Here is a 24,997-nt window from a genome sequence, read left to right on the forward strand (position 1 = left end):
TTATTAATTGACTTTTGGTTTGACCTCTGTTTTATTTTAATTAATTTATGCACCAATTTTCGTTATTTTTAAAATCTTTTTGGGGCATGATGATGTCCTGACCCCACCTTATTTATTTTAATTTTTCATAATTTTCTTGATTAATTTACTATTTATTTCTAACCTAGTCTTATTAATTGAATTTTTGTTTGACCTCTATTTTATTTTAATTAATTTATATACCAATTTTCGTTATTTTTAAAATCTTTTTGGGGGATGATGATTTCCTGACCCCACCTTATTTATTTTAATTTTGCATAATTTTCTTGATTAATTTACTATTTATTCTTGATTTATTTCTAACCTAGTCTTATTAATTGACTTTTGGTTTGACCTCTGTTTTATTTTAATTAATTTATGTACCAATTTTCGTTATTTTTAAAAACGTTTTGGAGTATGATGATGTCCTGACCCCACTTTATTTAGTTTAATTTTTCATAATTTTCTTGATTAATTTACTATTTATTCTTGATTTATTTCTAACCTAATCTTATTAATTGACTTTTGGATTGACCTCTGTTTTATTTTAATTAATTTATGTACCAATTTTCGTTATTTTTAAAATATTTTTGTGGGATGATGATGTAATGACCCCACCTAATTTAGTTTAATTTTTCATAATTTTCTTGATTAATTTGCTATTTATTTGTTATTTTTTAAGTTGACTTGAATTTTCAGTTGACTTCTTTATGGTCGATGTTTGACTTAGGGATTGCTTATGGCAATTGAAGAGATCTATTGATCCTCCCTTGTTCATATCATATGCCATGCATTATAGGTATTTTAACTTGATTTTATTTGGTCCTTACCTCATTTCCTGATTAAATTATTCAGTGGACCATTCGTGTGTATATTTTCATCTGTTTGATTAATCTGTTATCTTTTATACTTGTTTCTCTCATTCATGCTTTCTATTGCTTGATTATTTAACATGTTCATATTCCCATGCATTGTTTAAATGCTCCATTATTTGATTCTTTGGTTTGATTATATATTGTTTATTTATCCGATCTGATTGATAACTGTTGCCTACTTGTATGATGTATAAGGCATATATTCTTATTGTTTGTTTGCCATGAACAATCCCCATTCATAACAAATGTACCCCTCTCCCATAAAATGTATAATATTTATTTCTTTATTTCTTTAGTCACCTGTTAATAAAAGAATTAAAACGAACATCCGATAACCATTTCAAAATAAGATCAAAAGCTCGATCCAACGTCGAGTAATCATTTTCAAAACATAACAGAACCAACACGCATTCATCCATCCTCTTGTAAGTCGATTGCCTCAGGCATCGCCATCTACCTGTAAGTCGATTACCTCCGGCATCACCATCTATCCTTATCCGTAACTCCTCTCCGCGCTCCATTCGTCGACTCTTGTTCCGTTTAGGTAGCACCCATTAGGTAGAACCCTTTGTATGATAACATAGGTAGAATTCCCTTATTCTTTGCATGCTAACATTAGGTAGATGTTCCCCTTTGTAAATCATAACACATAGGTCCATATTGCATGACAACTCTAGAATAGAGCTTCCCCACTTTTAGACCTTCCGTGCGTCTCCGATCTTGTGGCATGTCAGTCCGTTCTATTGCAAAGAGGTAACTGCCTAAGACTCGATTCAGCGAGCTGCGACACCTACTGATAGGACGTTGAACACACTGCCCATCCTCCTTTGACACAGCTGGTGTCCTCTTTTGTAAGTCCATGTTCAGATGGCGATCCTTAACCCCTAGTTAGCCAAACTATGTTTTGCTCTGATTCTCATTCCAGATGAGATACGTAGGCATAAGACGCGACGTCTTACCGAGCACACTTCTCTTTAACCCATAGGTAGCCAAGCTACGAAGACTCTGATTCTCATACTCAAATGAGATACGTAGGCAGTGGATGCGACATCCTTGCAGTCATTTTCTTTTAACCTTCCTTTTAGTAAATAGTACTTTAGATATACCTACACCCTTTAGACTAGAACAACACTTATGAAAAGGGCTCCTTAGGAGTACCTAGGATGTTTTGGGTGCTTAAAACCTTCCCATTGCATAACTAACCCCCTTACCCAGATCTCTGACATTTTTACTAGTTTTTGATTCAATAAAACTTTTAGGTTTTTGTTCGCTTTCTAACCATTCCTTTGGATAAATAGAAGTGCGGTGGCGACTCGACTTGTATGGTTTACCTTGTATTTAGTCAATATCTCTAATGGTAACGAATACCCCACTACAGAAAAGTGGCGACTCTGCTGGGGACTATCACTTGCCTAGTGGATTTTGCCTACTTTTCATATTTGTTGTATTGTATGGTATATTGCTTTGTGACATATTTTTGTGCAATTTGGGATTACTGTATTGTATGTAATGATTGAATTGTTTGAATATTAATTCCTTGTATGCTTGGTGATCTTCGTGAGATGAGTTCTATACCCGAACTCGAGTGCACTTAGGATAGAAGAATGGCATAGTCTTGTTGACTTGTGTGGAGTTATTCCTTAGCAAGTTGACTTGCAAGCCCATTCACTTGGTGGAGGTTACGTTGGGATCAATAATGTCACACGAGTAGTCGTGGTTAGGCATTACTCTTTCCAATATATGCCTTAGAAGCCAAGGACCTTAGTTTACCACACCCATCTTGGCCTATTTTTAGGACGTAGTGCGAAGATCGTTCAAGTTTAAGATTTGATACGATTGTTACGCGATATTACACTCATAAGAGTCTCTCTTGAGAATATTTTTGGAATACGAGTAGTCGTTTATCCGATAATATCTGAAAGATGGGATGATGACTATGGGAACCTCTTGTAGAACATGATTGTCAGGTTTAACCATAGTACACTCCCTTTAGGTGGTTCTTAACCAAGACTCCATGCTCGCGACTCACAACAAACCCTTGATTCGTGGTTGATTCGTTCTTGTGTATCCTTAATATCAACGGAACTTGGGTGTTGATAAGGTGTAAACCATAATCCACCAAAATGGGTGATTGATATTAAGGATGACTTGATTCATCCCATGACCTTTGTGTGGTGTGATTTGCTTGATCCTTGAGTGTGATTATTGCATCCATGCATTCATGCATTCATACACATCCATATCATCAACAATGAGAAAACTTTCAAGGAACTTAAGAGGTCTATTTGCAAATTTTCAGACATGGATAAGCAAAGAAGGAATACGAAGAAGTACAGTTTCAGACAACCCGACTTGAAAGAGTTAAGGAGTTTGACATCTTATGTATTAGATCCCTTGGAATTCAAGGCTCGTCATGGGAAGCTTCTGTCTATTCTGGCTAATCAAGTGGATGAAGGTCTAATGAGTGTGTTGGTGCAGTTCTATGATCCCTTGTACCGTTGCTTCACTTTTCCGGATTTCCAGCTTTTGCCCACGCTTGAGGAGTATGCCTATCTTGTGGGCATACCTATCCTAAACCAGTTTCCGTTCAGTGGCTTGGATAGAGTTCCTTCTTCCCAAGAGATTGCTGATCTGTTGCGTATAGATGAATCTATTATTGGTGCTCATATGACTACCAAAGATGGAATTCAAGGTCTCCCGTCTGATTTCCTCATTGATCAAGCTACTATGTTTGGGAAGGCCATGAGTCAGGACGCCTTTAAGGCCATATTTGTACTTCTCATCTATGGGCTAGTGTTATTCCCCAACATCGACAGGTTTGTGGATGTGAACGCCATTAGGATTTTCTCTACTCTTAATCCCGTTCCTACTCTGTTGGGTGACACTTATTTCTCTTTGCATATGAGGAATGCAAAGGGCGGTGGTACCATTGTGTGCTGTTTGCCTCTATTGTACAAGTGGTTTATTTCGCACTTGCCTCAGACGCTCGCCTTCAAGGAGAACAAAGGATGTATACGGTGGTTCACGAGACTTATGTCTCTCACTAATGATGATATCTTTTGGTACAACCATGTATATGATGGTGTGCAGATTATCGACTCTTGTGGTGAATTCTCCAATGTACCTCTTCTTGGTACATGCGGTGGAATTAACTACAACCCTATTTTGGCACGTCGTCAGCTTGGGTTCCCCCTAAAGGATAAACCAAATAACATTCTGTTAGAGGGTGTGTTCTTTCAGGAGGGTAAAGATCCCCAAGGCTTGAAGGGCAGGATGGTCCGTGCTTGGCGCAAGATCCATAATAAAGGAAGGAAGGAGATATGACCGAAGAACTGTATCGCTTTGGAACCCTATACCTCTTGTGTTAGGAGGAGAGCTTCCGAGTACCTCATGCCTTATGAGTATCCAAGACCCACACCTTTGGTTGTGGATGGGCCTTCAACCCTCCCTAGCCAAGGAGTAGAGGAGTTGAGAGACGAAGACCGTTCGCGTGCTTGGATCCGTGAACGAGAGGAGTTGCTTCAGCAGATCAGAGAGAAGGATGCTTTGATAGAGTTCCTTGAGCACCAGGTTATTGATGATCCTGATGACGCATTGACTTCTCTACTTCCTCAGTCCTCCAAGTTTTGGAAGAGGAAGTATGATCGACTCGCCAAAGAGAAGGCAGATATGGAGGTAGCCTATGAGAGGGAGGTGAAGAGGCTTCGTGCAACTTATCTTCCGGTCTCGAGGGCTTTGGACGATTTCTTCTAGGGATCCACATGATGTTCATTTTCCTTCTCTCTTGTATTGTATTTGTTTACCAAGATTGTACTTCTTTGGTGTAAAAACATTTCCAAATATTAATTGACGTGATATTTCCGTATGTGATAAACGTTTAATATTTCCAAAATTTGCAAATAAGAGTCTAAAGTTCCTCTGATATAAAAATTAAATCATAAGCATTGCATGCATCATGTTTATCTATTCCTAGGGGTTTATATCTTCTTCTTGATTCTAGTCGGGGTTTTCTTACACTGTTTATCTAATGTGAGACTGGAATCAAGGGGTAGAATACCCTTTGGAATTGATAAACATGTCATTGCATTTGCATATTCATTAGCATGTCTTGCATAACAGGTAATGCCGCAGTGTTCTCATCTTGTTTGGTATTCCATTATTAGGATAGCTGACTTAGGCATTCACCGATACGGTACCTGAAGGAATCAACAGAGACCAATGGAAGGTTTACAAGCAGAGCTCGTTGAGATGAGGATTCGCATGAATTAGTTCATGGAAGTGGTCCAAGGAGTGGCTCAGGGACAACAGGAGATTAGATTGTTGGTACAGAGGAATCCCCCTACTACTCAACCGGAGGTTAGGGCTGATCCTCCCGCTGGAGAGGCTAATGGACCCAATGGATCGGGGCCTATCCTAATCCCACATGGAAACCTTGGTCAACAACCCATCCATGATGATCAGGAGGATCAATTCCCCCTGCTTCAGGAGGACTTTGGCATGGGCCATGGTATGGACCCTATGTTTCGGAGACTGGAAGAGAGGTTGAAAGTTGTGGAAGGGCAGAATGCTCTTGGTGTGGATGTTGCTGACTTGGGGCTGGTCCCAGGCGTGGGAGTTCCGCCAAAATTCAAAGTCCCCGTGTTTGATAAGTACAATGGCAACTCTTGCCCGAAGACTCATGTATAACCTTACTTCCGCAAGATGATCGCGTATTCTGATGATGAGAAGCTTCTCATGTAATTCTTCCAGGACAACCTAGCTGGGGCATTCTTGGAGTGGTATATGAGGCTGGACAAAGCCCATATTCGCTGCTGGAGAGACTTGACTGAGGCCTTTGTGAAGCAATATCAGTACAATGCGGATATGGCACCTGACAGGACTCAGCTCCAGGATCTGTCTCTCAAGAGCAACGAGTGCTTCAAAGAGTATGCTCAACACTGGAGAGATATGGCTTCCCGTGTTCAGCCTCCGATGTTGGAAAAAGAGATGGCTAACATGTTTATGAACACACTGCCGAGATCTTATTTGGAGCGTCTGGTGGGTTGCAACGCCTCGAATTTTGCTGATGTGGTCTCTACCGGTGAGAGGATGGAGAACTACTTGAAGACATGTAAGATCCAAAATGGGGTTGGATCATCTTCGGGGTCAAAGAAGCCGTTCTTAGGAGGACAGAAGAGGAGAGAAGGGGATGCAAATGCCGTATCTTCTTATCAGAACAGGGGTAACCGGAGGAATAACTTTCAGAATTACCATCAACAACCTTATGTTGCAGCAGTGACCATTCCGGCTGCAACACCAGTGCAACAATAACAACCTCAACGTCAACAAAATCAATACCAACAACAACAGGGTAACATACCTGCTTATCAACAGAGACAGGGGATGATGGATAGGCGTTTCAACACTCTTCCGATGTCGTATGCCCAGTTGCTTCCCAACCTTCAACATTTGCAACTTGTGCAGTTATGCATTTTGGCTCCTCCCGTTGGCAGGCTTCCAGTGGGTTATGACGCCAATGCTAGGTGTAATTTCCACTCTGGGGCACCTGGCCATACTATCGAGAACTGCAAAGCTTTTAAGCACGTAGTTCAGGACCTTATTGATTCAAAGGCCATCAACTTTGCGCCGGCTCCTAATGTTGTCAACAATCCCATGCCGCATCATGGTGGAGCAAATGTTAACATGGTTGAAGGAGAAGCCAAACTAGTCAAGGAGGTGTTGAAGCTGAAGACTCCGCTGTTAGAAATCAAAGAATACTTGCTAAAGGCAGATGTTTTCCCCGGCTGTGGGAGAGGTTGTTTGGGGTGTGTTGTACAAAGTGGGGGTTGTGTGAAGCTGCAGCAGGGTATCCAGGCCTTGCTTGACACTGGTATCCTCCAAGATGAAGACTTATCTGCCCAAAGGTCTGTTAAAGGGGTTATTGAAGGGGTTGTTGAGAATGAAGATGTTGATCCTCTCTTTCCTGAAGATGCTGAAGAATTTACAAATGTTGTTCCAGCTGATTTTGTAATTCCCAACGATGTAATTAATTTTTTTGATGTTGTTGCTGATATTCCAAACATGGTGTTTGATTCTGATGTACTTGCTAAACTTGATTCCGATGTTTCGGATGTTTGTACTTCAATAAATAAGATTTCTGAGTATGACTGTGACGTTGCCACTATCACAATTTTCTATCGGACCGCTCAGATCAGTGCGCCAGTAGCGCAACCGGTACCACCAGTGTGACCGCATCAATCCACTATGACCATCATGACCCCTGGTCCTTTACCTTTCACCAACAAAAGGGCCATTCCTTGGCATTACGGGGGGAGTGTGTACACGCATGATCCTAGAGTGGAACAACCACTGAAAGTAGAAGAGGTGCAGGATCAGAAGTCTGAACCTGGAATTGAGATAAAAGATCCCGCAGTGGACAATGTTGGTGGAATCGGGCGATTCACCAGAAGTGGTAGACTATTCTCACCATCGGTTACCCAACCTGATAGTGCTGACGCCGCAGCGAAGGCCAAAGGCAAGCAAGTTGTGAATGAGGGTACCTCTGCAATACAGGCTGGCTTTGAGCCTGCTTTTATGAAGGATGTGGACAAACTTTTGAGAATTATAAAGAAAAGCGAATACAAGGTAGTCGATCAGTTGATTCAGACGCCATCCGAGATATCTATTCTCTCACTCCTACTGTGTTCGAAGGCACACAGGGAGGCACTCCTGAAGGTCCTTAATGCTGCATATGTGCCTCAGGAGATCTCAGTGAACCAACTAGAAGGGATCGTTGCAAATGTTCATACAAGCAACGGGTTGGGTTTTACTGATTCTGACTTGACGCCAGTTGGACGCGATCATAACAAGGCTTTGCACATCTCGATGGAGTGTAAAGACATTGTGCTATCCCATGTTCTGGTGGATACAAGTTCCTCTCTCAATGTGCTACCCAAGAGAGCCCTGTCAAGGTTAGATGTAGAAGGTTTGATCTTGAAGCCTTCCGATCTTGTGGTAAGAGCCTTCGATGGTTCTAAGAGGTCGGTGTTCAGAGAGGTAGAATTGCCAATTCAGATTGGATCACAAACCTTCAACACCGTCTTCTATGTGATGGATATCAGTCCTTCGTATAGCTGCTTGTTGGGTCGTCCTTGGATCCGTAATGCTAGGGCAGTCTCCTCGACCTTGCATCAGAAGATCAAGTTCCTGGTCAATGGAAGAATTATCACTGTCTGTGGTGAGGAGGATATTCTGGTCAGTCACCTGTCTACATTCAAGTATGTAGAGGTAGAAGGTGAGATTCATGAGACCCTGTGTCAGGCCTTTGAGGAAGTTCAAGTCAAGGATGCAGCTTCAGTGGAAGAGGTTGAAGCAGGTGCCTCTTTGTCGTCCTTCAAGCAGGCACATGCCTTGGTAAATTCAGGCGTTGCTCCCGGTTGGGGACGTCTAGTGGATTTACCTGTAAAGGAAGACAAGTTTGGGATTGGGTATCAGCCGACATTGACTTCTACAACTTCAACGCCTCAGACTCGTCAGGGGCCGATTACTTTCTCCAGTGCTGGCATCATTCAGTATGGCTAGGTCTCTGCAATCAACAAAGAAGATGGGGATAGTGATTGCGACATTGACAACTGGGTGCGTCCAAGGGTCCCGGGTGAAGTTCTCCGCAACTGTTCTTCTGAAGAGATTATCCAAGTCACTCTTCTTAAAGAGTAATTTTCTTTGTTTATTCATGCATATCCAAGTCTTACGTTCCTCCCAGGGCGTAATGACTCATTGTAGGGCTCATCTATGTGGATACCTGCATTTTTTATCATAAATAAAGGATGTCTTTTTGCATTCAAATATTTTATTCAGTGTCTTTCTATTTTTGCAGTTTTCAAAAATCAAAAAATAAATAAATATATATATATATATATATATATATATATATATATATATATATATATATATATATATATATACATTTGGCAATGTTTTGTTTAGTTTCCTCTTCTTGTTCACACTCATAAGCACATACCATCACTCATGCAGATGCACGTCACCGGATCTTATTGATATTCGTTCTGCTATGGCTCGCTTCGACTTTGAAAATCCAATCTTTCAAGCTGAAGAAGAGGGTGATGAAGACTGTGAACTCCCTGAAGAACTTGCCAGGTTGTTAAAACAAGGGGAAAGGCTCATTCAACCGCATCAACAGTCTATTTAAGTGATTAATCTCAGCACCGAGGACGTCAAGAGAGAAATAAAGATAGGGGCTTCTTTGGAAGATAATGTGAAGAAGGGGCTAATTAAATTGGTGCAAGAGTATGTTGACATCTTCGCTTGGTCTTATCAGGACATGCCAGGGCTTGACACAGACATTGTGGTACACCGTTTGCCTCTCAAAGAGGATTGTCCTCCGGTCAAGCAGAAGCTCAGAAGAACAAGACCAGAGATGGCTGTCAAGATAAAGGAAGAAGTGCAAAAACAGTTGGATGCAGGGTTTCTAGCAGTTACAAATTATCCGTCATGGGTTGCAAATATCGTTCCAGTACCTAAGAAAGATGGAAAGGTACGAATGTGTGTTGACTACCGGGATCTGAACAGAGCTAGTCCTAAAGATGATTTCCCATTACCTCACATCGACGTTTTGGTGGATAACACGGCTCAGTTCTCGGTATTCTCCTTCATGGGTGGCTTTTCTGGCTATAATCAAATTAAGATGGCACCAGAAGACATGGAGAAGACAACTTTCATAACCCCATGGGGCACCTTCTGCTACAAGGTGATGCCCTTTGATCTGAAAAATGTTGGGGCAACATATCAACGAGCTATGGTAACTCTTTTCCATGATGTGATTCATCATGAATTCGAGGTTTATGTTGATGATATGATTTCCAAATCTCAGACGGAAGAAGAACATCTGGTGAATTTGCAGAAACTGTTTGAGCGTTTGAGGAAATTCAAGATGAGGCTTAATCCGAACAAGTGTACTTTCGGGGTGAGTTCTGGAAAACTGCTGGGTTTTATTGTTAGTGAAAAAGGGATTGAGGTGGATCTGGCCAAAGTGAAAGCGATACAAGAAATGCTTGAGCCAAGAACAGAAAAACAAGTCTGTGGTTTCTTAGGAAGGTTGAACTACATTGCAAGGTTCATCTCTCACCTAACAGCCACGTGTGAGCCAATATTCAAATTGTTGAGAAAATATCAGGCCATCAGGTGGAATGATGATTGCCAAAGGGCTTTCGAGAAGATAAAAGAGTATTTGCAGAATCCTCCAATCCTTATGCCTCCAGTCCCAGGGAGACCGCTGATTATGTATTTGATAGTACTTGATAATTCCATGGGTTGTGTTCTCGGTCAACACGACGAGACAGGTAGGAAAGAGCATGCCATCTGTCGCATCGCGCGAAAAACCGGCGGGAAAAGAAAGAACAACAGAGCCGCCACCGTGCGTTATTTATCCCAAAAGAGGGAAAGGAAACGCTCGAAGTAAACCTGGGAAAGAACATGGTCTCGCGACCAAAGAGGATGGGTTCGGGAGTCGGTTATGCGAAGGGAAGGTATTAGCACCCCTACGCATCCGTAGTACTCTACGGGATCCACGCACACTAGAAAGGAAAATTGGTTGCTAAACACTGCTCAAACACACGCACACTGGCTGAAAGAAACAAGAGAGACTGACTGAAACTGACTCGGCAAGATGTCGCATCCTGGGCCTACTTAGTCTATCAGGCATAGACATCAGAGTCGAAGTAGTTCGGACTGGGGAAAACACATGCTCGCTAGGATATCGCATCCTATGCATACGTATCTTCTCGGACGAGAGAAGAATCAGAGCATTCGTAGCTCGGCTGACACGCACACAAACAAACAAAGGCAAAGGCAAACGTGGAGCCCGACTGCCAATCACTGGACTTATGTCAGCATCCGAACCTAAACAACACAACAGATAGATAGGGAGTCGGGGACTCAGCCTATAACTGTCAAACGCACACAAACAGACAGACAACAAATGCTAAGGAGTCACAGACTCGAGCCTAGCAAAGGTCAGACAACACACACAACAGAAAGAAAAAGGGCGACAAATTGCTAAGGAGTCAGGCACTCGAGCCTAGCAACTGTCAAACAACACACGCAAAAAAGAAAAAGGGCGCCCGGAGAGATCAGCTCAATCTCCTGCCTACATACTTCATCTGGTGTGAAGATCAGGGCGATGTAGTTCCCCTACGCAGGGATAAAGGACTAGCCTAACCAGATAACAGAGGGAGACACAACTCTAGGGAGACTACGACTCGAGCCTAGATGTTGTCATGCAAAATCAACCCTAAGTTATGGTTTCTAGCTAAATGGCACAAGGGCCAACCTATCCTAAGTATGGCTCACACAGGAAGCAAGCCACACACACTTAACTTGCACAGGAAGCAAACCAAGCAAAACCTAACTTGCACAGGAAGCAAGTCAAACCATCCTAACTTGCACAGGAAGCAAGTCAAACTATCCTAACTTGCACAGGAAGCAAGTCAAACTATCCTAACTTGCACAGGAAGCAAGTCAAACTATCCTAACTTGCACAGGAAGCAAGTCAAACTATCCTAACTTGCACAGGAAGCAAGTCAAACAATCCTACAAGCACAGATAGCACACGCTATACACAAACAAGTGGCTCAAACAAGGGTTAGGTTTTAGTCAAGGGGTCATATCAACCTTAACAAACAAACCTCTGGAACTGGGTGAATGTTGCTCTTAACCTCGCCATTGAGGGGCTAAGGTGAAGCAGATGAAAGGATGAAGTGAGGATGAGACCTCACAGCTCTTATCCCTGGCCTGGGAGAGCTCAAGACAAGAATGTGTGGGTTCAGAAAGTGGGAACCCTTCTACACATTTGATACTGACTCAACTGTGCAATTGCACAAGATCTTGGGTTTGTATCTGCAATGCATCAACACAGTGGTGTGAGCAAAGCGGATGACACACTGAATAGTGGGGGATAGATTGCATATCCCTACCTTCCACCAATTGCCTCTTCACTTAGGAGGACTTTGACTCTATGCAAGGACAAAAGTAAACAATCACAAACATTGCCTCTTAAGGAGGACTTCAGACAGTTGCCTGGCCAAGTAACAGGCCAGGTCTTCCAGACTACATGAAGTAAAAGAGACATACCTCAATGCAAATTGCTTATACAAGCAAAGCAAAGCAAAAAGTTCACAAGGAACTAAGCAACTAAAGCACCTGAAACAGTCAAGCAGATGTTAGTATGCAACCTCAAACAAAACAAACAGAAACAGACAACAACTGTCCATTCGAGGCACATGGATGTGCCAGGCACAAGGCTTAGGGCATGTGAGCCAAGCCACCTACAAAACAAAGAGGTTAGACAATGATATTTGAGCAAGCTCAATCAAAAGAATTGGTCTCAATGGCCATTTGATGGTCAACCTGAAACCACAAACTCAAAGGTGAGTAGCAGGACCACTAGGGCAAGCCTAGGGTCAAAAGTGAATGAGAAAGTCAAGACAGCAAGGGTCAAGTATCCAAAATCATGTTCAAACAATTAGGAAACACAATCAATTGGATTCACACTCATATCAATCACTATCATCATTTCATGAACAGTTTAGGTCAAAACATGGCAAACAGAAGCTCATATAAGTCAACAGCAAGACTTAACTCAAAAGCAATCTAAACATTTTCCAAAAATCATCAAATAAATCATGATCAAACCTAACACATGGCATGGTAAGCATGTCAAATTTCATCCCATTTAGACAAGTGGAAGATAGTCAATGAAAATCAGAAAGTCAAAGCAAATTTGAACATGCTCAATGAAGTCAACCAATCATGCATCAACTTAGAAAAATCATAAGTCAGGAATGGTGTATGATAAATGAATGGGATCAAAACCATGGCAAAGAGGAGGATGTCTAGTTATCTCATGCAAAATTTCATGTTCATCCAATAAAGTATGAGAATTTCACAAATGAAATGGGAACATGTGTCACACAAGGGCAACATTTGTCTAAGCAAGGAAGAAAAATCTCAAACAAATGGAAAATAGCTCAAATAAATCCAAGAAAATTCACATGTAAACTAGACATACAAGAGTAGGTTCATGCAAAATTTGGGGTCATTTGGATGTAAGGAAGCATGGTAATGAAAATCATAAAGTTGGACATCAATGGTGTGACACAAATTGTCACACCCTAATTCAAAAAATCATAACTCACAAACCACAAATGATAAATGCACAAACTCTACACCAAAATCACCATGAGTGTGTCTATTTTAAGCACAAAAAATTTGGGAGCCATTGGATACATTCTCATCATTTCACAAATGATTTGGCAAAGTGTACAAAATTTGGTCACATGTCTCAAACCCTAAGGCCATTTAAAAACCATTCATCCAAAAAATTCTGGAAAAATAATGATAAAAAAGTAGAGATCATGATGAACACAACACAAAAAATCCCATTCAATTTGGATCAAAAATGAGCAAGTTGTGAATTTTGGAAGATTGGTAATTAAAATGTGAAATTAATTGAATTAATATTTGGGAAAATGGCATTTTGGTAATATCTTGACCCACTAATCAAAACACGGTCGTTTTGGGCCAGGATTTAAAATGTTTTGATTGGCTGGAGGGAGAAAAAGCCATGCACACGAAAATGGACAAAAATCTGGGCAAATTGGGATTTAGGGTTTATGCTCAAGAATCATGATTTCTCAATTCTTCCCAAAAATCAAAATTGCATATATCATTGTAATCATCAAACAACATACAACAACAATCCAAACCCTATTTTTATTAATTTGAACTACACAGCAAGAAATCAAGGGAAACATTTTCAAGCACCAAACTTCATCTCATCATATCTTCATGAATACACCACTATTTTCAAAAAAAGGAAAGCATCATGATGCTCAGCATTGAAAGACCTCTCCAAAGTATATGTCAATTTGAGAAAATGGGAGGGTCGAATCCATACCTTTTTTGCAGGGCAGTTTGTGTTCTTGATGTTGTTTGATATTGTTGAAGTGCAACAGTTGTTCTTTAGGGTCCTAGATGATGAATGATGAAAGTTGTTTGACTTGAACTTGTGTAGATTGATGAAATGGTCTCAAACTTGGATGTTATGAACCAATCTGCTCATTCCCATTGCTTATGCAAGGCAGGGTTGGAATGAATGCAATGAGATTGGTTTAGAGTTTGTTGGTTATGCTGCTGTCACTGGTATAGCAGGGTTACAAGACTTGTTTTTGTTCTTTTGTTATGACAGCCAATTTGACAAGGCAAGGAGGTGAGTTTGGATGAGTGGAAGATTGTATGTTTCTATCTGCTGTGCTGCTGCTATATGTCTTCTCATGACAGGAAAAAAAAAAGGGTGCTTCAATTTGCTGTCCTATGTTGGCAAGGCATGGTTTGGACTGTCAAAATGCAAGGCTCGAGTTTGGTTTTTTTCAGTTTTGACAGGTTTTTTTGGTAAAATGCAAGTGAGGTGAGTTTTGATGTGAAGTCAAGCAAGGTTAAGTTATGTTTGGTTCATGGTGAGTCTTGCAAGTGGGAGAGGTTTTTTCTTGGTCTGCTATATGATGTTTGAAACCATTGTGTTTTGGACATGGGAGATCAAATGCAAAACAGCAGGGTTGCTGTTGAATGGATCATGCCAAAGTGAGTGAGTTTTTGTGAATGAGGTTTGCCCTATCCATTTGCCTTGGCCAGAAATCTTGTCATGCCCTTGCTGTTACTTCTGCTGTTGGCTATTAGCAGGGTTCAGTTTTGGAAGTTTTGACAGCCAGTTTGAAAGTTAAGTAAGGTCAGAAATGAGGGAGTAAGTGAAGGGGGTTGGAATGTGTGAGGTTTGTTGGTTGCAAAGCAAGGTTGGATGGATGCTTGTTCTGCTGTGTTGATGACAGAAAAAAAATGCAAATGGCCAAGTGAGTTGATGCAGTCTTAGGGTGAGGGAGTGTATGCATTTGGTTGCATTGGCAAGGCTAGGTCAAGTTGGTTGGGGTAGGCTGCCATGACAGAAAATGTTGGAGGGTATGGTTTGAGCATTGGCCAAGGGTTGTTCTTGCTGCAGTATTATGTTGTGACAGGTTTTTGATATGCAAAGCCAATAGCTAGGCTAATTTTTGAGAGAAGGTGTTGGTTTGCTGTAGCAGGGTTTTTTTGTTTTGAGCAATTGCCAAAGTCCTTCTCTTTTCTGCTGCAGTATTGTGACAAACCCTTTTTTAGAGGAATGGCCAAGGGTGTTTGTGGTCTTGTTGTGTTAGATGCTACTTGCTAGGGGTTTGTGGTGTGGCAGAAAAATGATGCAGTATGTTCAAGCCAGCCTTAGTTTGTTGGTTCAGGACTTGACAGGTTTTGTAGGATGCAGGGCAAAGGTTTTGGTATGGTCTGCTACTGTTTGTTCATGGCAGAAAAATAGTGATGCAAAACAAGGGTTGTCACTTGGATGCTTTTTTGACAGAGAAAATCCAAAGCCAATAGCAGGGTCAGAGTTAGGTCTTTTGTGTGTTCATGAGGCTGCTATGATGGTTTGTTCACTTTGTGCTTGGACAGAAAATTGCAAATGGCAAGGCAAGTTAGGTTTAGCTGCTGCTACTAGTTTATCATGGTTTGACAGAAAAATGAAATAAAGTTTGCTAGGTTGGATGGTGGAATGCAAGGCCAGGCAAGTTTAGATCATGTTGCTGCAGGATTTTTGGAAACACAATGCAAGGTGAGTGAAGTTAGGATCAGTCATGAATGGTTCTATGACAGGAAAATATGATGGAGGGCATTGTTGGTTTTGAGCAACTGCCAAGGTTTTTTTTTTCTTTTTGCTGCAGTATGGTGACAGGTTTTTTAGAAGAGAAATGCTAAGGGTCTGTGGTTGCTAGTTTCAAAATGCTGAGTAGAATCTGAAAAAATAGTTGGTGTTGTTGGCTAGTTCATGTTATGTTGGTTGTGGCAAGGCCAATGTGATTAAAAAAATGACAGCAGGACCATGTACAAGGTCTGCTCTTTGATCTTTCCCATGCTTCTCTCTTGACAGCTTTTTGGCAATGACAAAAGTAAGGTGAATCACCTATTGGATGAGTGATTTCCTATGTGTTTTGGTCCTGTCCAGAATGTCTTTTTGTCCAAGACAGAAAAAATGATGGTGAAAATACTGTCATGGTTACTTTTTGCACAAGGCAATGACTTGCAACCTTGGAAATTTGGACAGTTCCCTCCAACAGTGCCAAGGTGTGATTTTTGCAGCCTGAAACTCTGTGGTATTGTGTAGCCTTTAGTGTATCCCAAAAGATGACAGCAAAAATGCTGCACCATTGCTGCTATGTTGCTGTTGGACAGTTCAAATCATGGCATGGAGGTATGGAGGACATGGTCACATTTGTCCTTTTGTTCCAAAAATCAAGCAAGTAGTGAATGGCCCTTTGTACTACTGGTTTTTTGCTGCAAACATGTGTTCAAAATGACAGCCAATAGCCTCTAAAAACTCTGTTTTGATGAGTACAAGGCATGGCTCAAATGCAAGTATGGATGGCATGGTGAAATTGTACTTTTATCCAAATTTCAAACAAGTTGAAGAATGGTTTCATGTACTGCATAATTGAGCTTGCAAACACCTTTTAAATGACATTTATGAGCTGTTACAATTGGCCAAATGTTGAAAAAATGTTTAAATCAAAAAGTCAACTCTTGGTCAAACTTGCATTTAAATGAAAAAGGTCAAAATATGCCATTTTGATTGGTGAAGTTTTGGCTCATGAAATTTATATTTTTGGAAAGAGGGGATCAAATGTGACTTGTAGGAAAAAACCCCACCAAAATTGGCCAAACGGTTTGAGAGATATGGCCCTTTGAAGTTCAAGATTTTCTGAAATCGATTCGATCATAACTTGCCAACCACACACGGGAATTGAGAGTTCTAGGACTTTTTGGAAATGGGAGAACAAGATCTTCAACTTTCATGTTGGGCAAAAATTCATTTGAGGCTTGTATCAAAATGTAGGTTTGAGGATCAAGACTTTCCATTTATGGCAGGTTTCAGTTACAGGCCCAGTTTCTTCTTTTGGAAATTTTTGATCTGGCTTCAAATTCTTCCATGATGGTGTTTGGCATGATATATGATGACTATTTGGACATGAATGAACTCTCACAAACCAATTCCAATCATCCAATCACTGATTAAATGGACAGTTGACCAACAGTTGACTTTTAGGGTTTCTGCCTGATTGTGCATTGACTGATGACTTCCAAACCCTAATTCCTTGAGAACTTGACTTCAAATGATGTCCCAAGTTGTATGAACTCTTGATTATTGACCATGGTGCCCAAATTCCACAAGAATGACCACCATCCACTGCTTTGACTGACAGTTGACTTTCTTTGACTTTTGACTGTCTGTGTATGAACTGCTGACCTCTGAGCCTTCATCCCTTGACTTGAACACTTCAAATAGACCTCCAAGCCATGTGAACTTGTTGGACAAACCCTAAGGCCTTGATTCAATGAGAAATTCCTTTGCTTGCTTGGTTGACTGATCAGGAGATTAGTTTGACCTAATTCTTGATTGCTTGCTCTTGAGACAACTGTGAACAATGAAAATGCTATGCAATGGACCATGATATGCTATGACCTAATATGAAAATGTATGTACAATGATAGGTGCAAATTTGAGGTGCTACACCATCTACTACCTAAGTAAAAAATTGACAGATTGCGAGTCGAGATACTCAATGCTTGAAAAGACATGTTGTGCACTTGCATGGGCTGCTAAGCGATTGAGACAATACATGCTGACTCACACAACCTTACTGATCTCCAAAATGGATCCAGTCAAGTATATATTTGAGAAGCCAACTCTCACCGGAAGGGTTGCTCATTGGCAAATGGTACTGACAGAGTACGACATCCAGTATACATCCCAGAAAGCCATCAAAGGGAGTATTTTGTCAGACTATCTTGCTCGGCAGCCGATTGATGATTATGAGCCGATGAAGTTTGATTTTCCGGATGAAGACATCATGTTCCTCAAGATGAAAGACTGTGAAGAGCCAGTTGTTGAGGAGGGACCTGATCCAGATGAAAAGTGGACTTTAATGTTTGATGGGGCCGTCAATGCCAAAGGAAGTGGAATTGGTGCTGTCATTACCACTCCGAAAGGTGCCCACATGCCTTTCACCGCTCGCTTGACTTTCGAGTGCACCAATAATGAAGCTGAGTATGAGGCCTGTATCTTGGGTATTGAGCAAGCCATTGATTTGAGAATCAAGACTCTGGACATCTTCGGAGATTCAGCTCTAGTGATCAATCAAGTGAATGGTGATTGGAATACTCTTCAGCCTAATCTGGTCCCCTACAGAGATTACACGAGAAGACTGTTGACTTTCTTCACAACAGTAAAGCTGTATCATATACCTCATGATGAGAACCAGATGGAAGATGCTCTTGCTACTCTGTCCTCCACGATCAAGGTGATTCGGTGGAACTATGCTCCCAGGATCCATGTTATACGCCTTGATAGGGCCGCGTATGTGTTTGCTGCTGAAGTGGTAGTTGATGACAAGCCATGGTATCACGACATCAAGTGCTTTCTGAAGAATCAAGAGTACCATGCAGGGGCATCCAACAATGATAGAAAGACTTTGAGAAGATTGGCAGGAAGTTTCTTCTTGAACAAAGACGATGTGCTGTATAAGAGGAACTTCGACATGGTTTTGCTCAGATGCGTGGATAGACACAAAGCAGACATGTTAATGCAGGAAGTTCATGAAGGCTCCTTCGGTACTCATGCCGACGGACATGCAATGGCTAAGAAATTGTTGAGAGAGGGTTATTACTGGTTGACCATTGAATCTGATTGTTTCAAATATGCTCGGAAGTGTCATAAATGCCAGATTTATGCTGATAAGGTGCATGTGCCGCCAAATCCTCTGAATGTGATGTCTTCGCTGTGGTCGTTTGCTATGTAGGGCATTGATATGATTGGAAAGATTGAGCTGACGGCTTCCAATGGGCATCACTTCATCCTTGTTGCCATCGACTATTTCACCAAGTGGGTCGAAGCAGGGTCATTTGCGAAGGTCACCAGACATGTGGTTGCCCGATTCATCAAGAAAGAAATCATTTATCATTATGGGATTCCCGAAAGAATCATTACTGATAATGGTTCTAACCTCAATAACAAAATGATGAAAGAGTTGTGCAAGAACTTCAACATTCAACATCACAACTCTTCCCCTTATCGTCCTAAGATGAACGATGTTGTCGAGGAAACAAATAAGAACATAAAGATTGTGCAGAAGATGGTCGTTACGTACAGAGATTGGCATGAGATGCTACCCCTCGCCTTGCATGGGTACCATACTTCAGTACGTACATCGACCGGGGCAACCCCTTATTCCCTTATGTATGGTATGGAAGCAGTTCTACCTGTTGAAGTGGAGATTCCTTCTCTAAGAGTCATGTTGGATGTCAAGTTAGACGAAGTTGAATGGATTCAGACAAGGTTCAATGAGTTGAGTCTTATCAAAGAGAAGCGAATGGCAGCCATTTGTCATGGGAAATTGTATTAGAGTCGGATGAAGAGAGCCTTTGATCAGAAAGTGCATCCTCGATGCTTCCAAGTCGGAGATTTGGTGTTGAAAAGGATCCTTCCTCCTCAGACAGATCATAGGGGCAAGGGGACTCCTAACTATGATGGACCGTATATTGTCACCAAGGTTTTTGATGGTGGAGCCTTAATGCTTGCAACTATGGATGGTGAAAACTTCACTTCCCCTGTGAACTCAGACGCAGTTAAAAAATACTTCGCATAAAATAGACCCGCTGGACGATAAAAAGAATAGTCCAGGCAAAAAATGGGCATCCCGGCGAACCAAGAAAATGAAAAAGATTTGGGCAAAAGTTAGGGATTAAAAAATGAAAAGATTGTACACCCGGTAAGTTGAAAACCTGAAAGGGCAACTTAGGCAAAAATGGGTATCCCGGTGGATTGAAAACCCGAAAAGGCGATCCAGGCAAAAGTTAGGGATTAAGCGAATGGCTGCGTTCTGAGTAGTTCTGAATATCATCTCGTGTCGATAACCGAAAACTTCTGAAGGATAGGAAACAGTCCAATCACCTTTTTTGGAAAGCTGATCATCTGGAGGATCTTGAAGACGAGCGAATCATAGCAGAATTGGAACTCGATAGAAATCCATTTCACATTGCCATTAGATTAATTTCTGTTTTTATCTGTTGTGCAATTACCTCTTTCCAGAGATTGCTTCCTAATATAAATGCCTATTCAGAGGCCATTCAATCAATAAAATCATGTTATTCAGTATATCTCTATTTTTATTTCATTTTACTATTTTGTTTACAAAAATGACGTCCGAATTTTTGATAAACATTGCATCATGAAACATAAGAGCTTTATAGGTACATGCTTAATAAACATTTAAAATTGCTGTAAATTTTAAGTGCTTTGGATCGTCTATTCAGAACAGGTACACTCGGGGCATTTCCTTAAGGTCCCCATCAAATGATCACGGATGTTTTTCCTCAACAGTTGGAATTAGGTATCTTATCCCTGCAGAGCTGGTCCGAGCATTGGATTCTTCAATCCCCATCAGGCTCTCACTGTTGTACTTCCCCAAGCATTTGTTTTAGATTATACATTCACCAGTAGAGTCGACAGTGTCTGACTGTATATCCTCAGTGGAGTTGACAGTGTCTGACTGTATATCCCCAGCGGAGTTGACAGTGCCAGACTATATCTTCCCATCAGAAGCAGTTGCTCCTCAGAGTTCGATGACAGATCGATGATCTCGACGCTAGACCCATTGTCTCTTTCCTTGAAGCAGAATCTCGGTACCGTATCGGTGTTTGCTTCCCCTGCTGAGTCGTCTCTCTCGCAGATTATGGTTGCCAGAACCACTACAACAAAAATGGGTTTAGGCAACAACGAAAAACTGCCCCTTAAAGGTATAAAACCGTTGCTTAATGCTTTAGGGGACGATTTATCAAGCGTGGAATAAACAGCCGTTGCTTATTCCATTAGAGCGCGGTTTTTTGATTTCTACCCACGGATTATGAACACCATCGCCTAAAATATCAAAGTCCAAGGTTTTAGGTGAACTTTTAAGCTGCGGTTTTCAAGTAGCAACGTAAAATAATTGTCCCCAAAACATGTGAAAAGGCAACGGTTATTAATAACCAACAGATGTAAACCGTAGCTTAATCTATAATTTCATTTACACAACACACATAACCGCGCCTAAAACAAAGGAATATACTACTGTTTTTGATAAGCAACGCATAAAAAGCGTTGTCTATAGATTGAAAAACAAATCACATTTATATATAACGTTAGACTTTAAAAGATATACTTAGTATAGAATTTCCCTGTTGTGCACTTTAGACTTTGAAAGATATAATTAGTATAGAATTTTTCTGTTCATTTATATGGTGATACATTTGTGATCATATACCTTCACATTATTCTAATACATTATTTTTCAATATTATTAGAAGAAGCACATTTATAAATTGAAAACATATATAAATATGAAGTATTAATAAGATGAAGTGTAATCAACTCTTTGAAATGCAAAAAATGCAAATATTTTCAAAATAAATCCAAGCAATATAAGTTATAGCTAGTTGGCTTATGTAACTCCATAAAACAAAACATAATCGTCAATATTTAAATCAACGGCGGTCTTTATCATATTCATTGTGTTGAGGTTCATGAGAATCATCATCTTGAATATTATCATATTGAAGATCATTATCATCTTGATCATATTGAAGATCATCATCATCTTGATCATATTGAAGATCATCATCATCTTGATCATATTGAAGATCATCATCTTGTTCATCTTGAGGATCATCTTTGTTTCTAACCTATAAATATGAAGAATTTCTTTTATATATTATTCAAAAACAAAGTTACAATAATCAAAGCGGCATATGCAAGGCCTCAAATGACTCAACATCCATGCAATAACGATTCAATTCAAACACTTGATAGTTATATATTACTCACTAACGAAGTTTGCACGCTTAGAATTCAAAAGTCGAATCTATGAAATTTATACATGAATCTTACCATCTAAACCAATATACAATGATAATTTTTAAAAAACATAATGAAAATGTGCATGGTAACATATGTTCACAATGTTCAACCTAGCTAGCATGAATACATACTAACTTAATGAGTAACTTATAAAACTAACACCGCATATTTAAAAAATTAAACAACTATAAAATAACAACTCAACACTTAATAAAATAAATGTTGATTTTTATTAATGTCAAGTATAGTACCTTTTGATGAGTAGGCATATGTTGATGTCGATGAGCGTGGTGTTGGAATATTATCATTGTGCAAAGCTTCTCTCATCTTATCATCTACTTCCTCTTCACTTAAATGTGGATTTTGTTGCATATACATGCTTTTCAAAAGTGCCTCAATTGCTCCCATCTTTTGCGCCATGTCAGAAATCTTACCATCATATTGCATTTTCATTAAAGAAATTTCTTCATTTTTTTCAACAATGATGGTGTGACAGTTCTTCCATAACATCTCACTCTACCGGGCTTTTTAATTCCAAACAATTACTGAAATGCTTGTGTTCCAGCTTCAACTGAGTTTTCAATAGATTCTTGAAGTTTATCCTAATATTTTAAATTATTAGTTTTGAACAAAATTAAAAACCACATGTGTATTTATAATGAATATTATAATTTAACTTACAATAGCAAATTGGGTTTCCCCATCCACTTGTTTTCCCTTGCGACTTTTTCGAGTTTCAATAAACATTTCAGCTTGAGTGACTTCTTCTCTATCCTTTTTTGCTCGCTACATGATTATTCATATATTAAAAAAAATACTACTTAATAAGAGATTGAAAAAACAATTTATTCTATTGATAATCACACACAAATATCATACCAATTTTGCACAGATTCTAGCAAAATTTGTTGGTCCTACACGTTGCATAAACTTTTGCTTGCTCCTATTACCTGCATTCTTTTTACTAATATCCTACAATATATAAAATAGTTCATTGAGTAGAATCAATGTTACATGCAAAGAAATTGAATTAGTTCATTGAGTAGTAAGTATTTAATAAAGATAGTATGAAAATATGCACAATAATGTCTAAGCAGAAATTATGCTAATATGGGGCTGCAATTGTGTTTCATTATGTCTATATTGTCTTTACTACTAAACATAATTAGAAATTGTCTAACTAGAAAGTATGTTAAATATGCAAAGAAATTTAACTGTGTTTCATACTGTTCGAAACTATGCACATAAGAAAAAGCCATGCATCTTATTCCATATTAGTTGAAATAAAGCAAAACTTTATCCAACAAGTATATACACACACATAGATATTAATCAACACATTAATGTTAATTATAGATAGTGTATGATTTTCAAATCATTTTGCTTAAAAAGAAGAAAATAATGGAGCAACAACCAACCAAAAGATGAAAATTGATATGTTATGATATTGTATAACTATGGTGCATCTTTGATTTACCCCTTTTGTTTTTCCATTCTAATATTTTAATTGAACATTTTTCTTACTATATTGAATGCAAAATAAATAACTTACCTGAACATGATTATCTTTCCAATACACTAATAATTTCTTGAAATGATATTCAGATATACTTTTTGGACGGTTCTTTAATCTTTCCTTCATACTAGAGTACTTTAGGAAATGATCTCTCTTGATAGAGTATTTGTGCCGTCTCCAAGCATCATTTATTCGAGAAAATACTGCTTTTTTTCCTCTCTCAGGAATGTTGAGCTTCGTCTGCAAAAATAAAATAATATTTGTCATCAATTGTAGATAAATATTTGATCATTTAAAAAATATGAAATTTTACTTTTCATACATTAATATATTTCCAAATACAATCATTATGACACTTAGGATCTGCTTCATCTTTAAGCAATTCTTTGAAATTTGTATAGATCAATGGACAAAAATCTGCATTCTTCGCTATAGTTCCAAGGAAATAGCCTAAGTCAAAAACAGTTTGGTCATCAGGTCATCACGTGATTTTCCATGTTTGGTCTTTCTTTCCTCCAGTTTGATATTGAAATTCCTTGCCAATTCAAAGCTTGATTTGACTTGCGGTAGCTCAAAACTAGAAGCACCCATTTGACCCTTCACATGACATTTCATATTTTTCTTGTTGTTTTCTTCCTTTCTCATTTGTTCTGCAAAATATTTAAACACAATTTTTTTAGAGAAACAAAGAAATAAATAAGAATGCTCATCAAACTATAAAAAGGTATCGATGGAGAAAATGTGAAAATTAAGAAACAAATCAAGAAATAATAAGGTTAGATCATAAAATAGAAATTTACTATCATAACACAGTATTGTCAAAATCAAAATCATCTTCATAATTTGGACAATAGATTTACCACTGTTGGCCATGGCGCCTATCATCCCCTTATAATAGATCTACCATTATTTGCTAATAATAATAATATGTTTACATCTTTTGTGAGGTTATTTGCTAATAGTAATAAAATGTAATATGATATATTTCCTCCTGGACTTTCTCCTCGAGTTCCAAATTCCTCTCATATCTTAACACATATTTGACATGAATAAATAATTCTTGTTTACTATTAAAATAATGAAAAAAATTATTACTCTCAAGAGTAGTGCAACATGTCTGATCAATTCATTAGTACAGTAGATGTTATTTAATTAGTACAGTAGATGTTTGTTTCATGAATTACTCTCCACAGTTTTCAATTCATTAAGTTAAATGGTTGTTATCAATAATCAAGGACATATACTCTAATAATTGGTTACTAACTAATTTTATGTGAGGTCATTTTGGTTTTATGAAATTAAACCAGGATTAAAATAACTGTATATTTTTGGTTGATTAGATATAACAGTGTGCAATAATATTATATTCTTCCTAGTTTCTTCTATTTTGAAAAGTATGTCCCTCTGTTAAGTTATTCTTGTACCAAAAGGTTACTATAATATGAGTTACTAAAAACGAAAAACTTAAAGCAATTGATGTTATAATTTGAAACAACTTTCACGCTAAGCCTATGAAAGCAAATACAATTTCACTAAAGTATTATAACGCCCTTATATAATAAA

At 39.1% G+C, this 24,997-nt stretch overlaps 1 protein-coding gene across 1 annotated transcript; it reads right to left on the reverse strand.

The window, feature by feature from the left end:
• Positions 1-21,545: 21,545 nt before the first annotated feature.
• On the reverse strand, positions 21,546-22,338 carry LOC127102761 (pheromone-processing carboxypeptidase KEX1-like). Its single transcript, XM_051040097.1, has 3 exons — positions 22,170-22,338; positions 21,938-21,951; positions 21,546-21,743 (listed from the first exon to the last, which is right to left on the reverse strand). Exons 1-3 carry the CDS (start codon positions 22,336-22,338, stop codon positions 21,546-21,548), a joined length of 381 nt encoding a protein of 126 aa, XP_050896054.1.
• Between the last annotated feature and the right edge of the window lie 2,659 nt (positions 22,339-24,997).

The sequence above is a fragment of the Lathyrus oleraceus genome, chromosome 7 (assembly GCF_024323335.1).
Source record: "Lathyrus oleraceus cultivar Zhongwan6 chromosome 7, CAAS_Psat_ZW6_1.0, whole genome shotgun sequence".
In the NCBI taxonomy this organism is placed as follows: domain Eukaryota; kingdom Viridiplantae; phylum Streptophyta; class Magnoliopsida; order Fabales; family Fabaceae; genus Lathyrus; species Lathyrus oleraceus.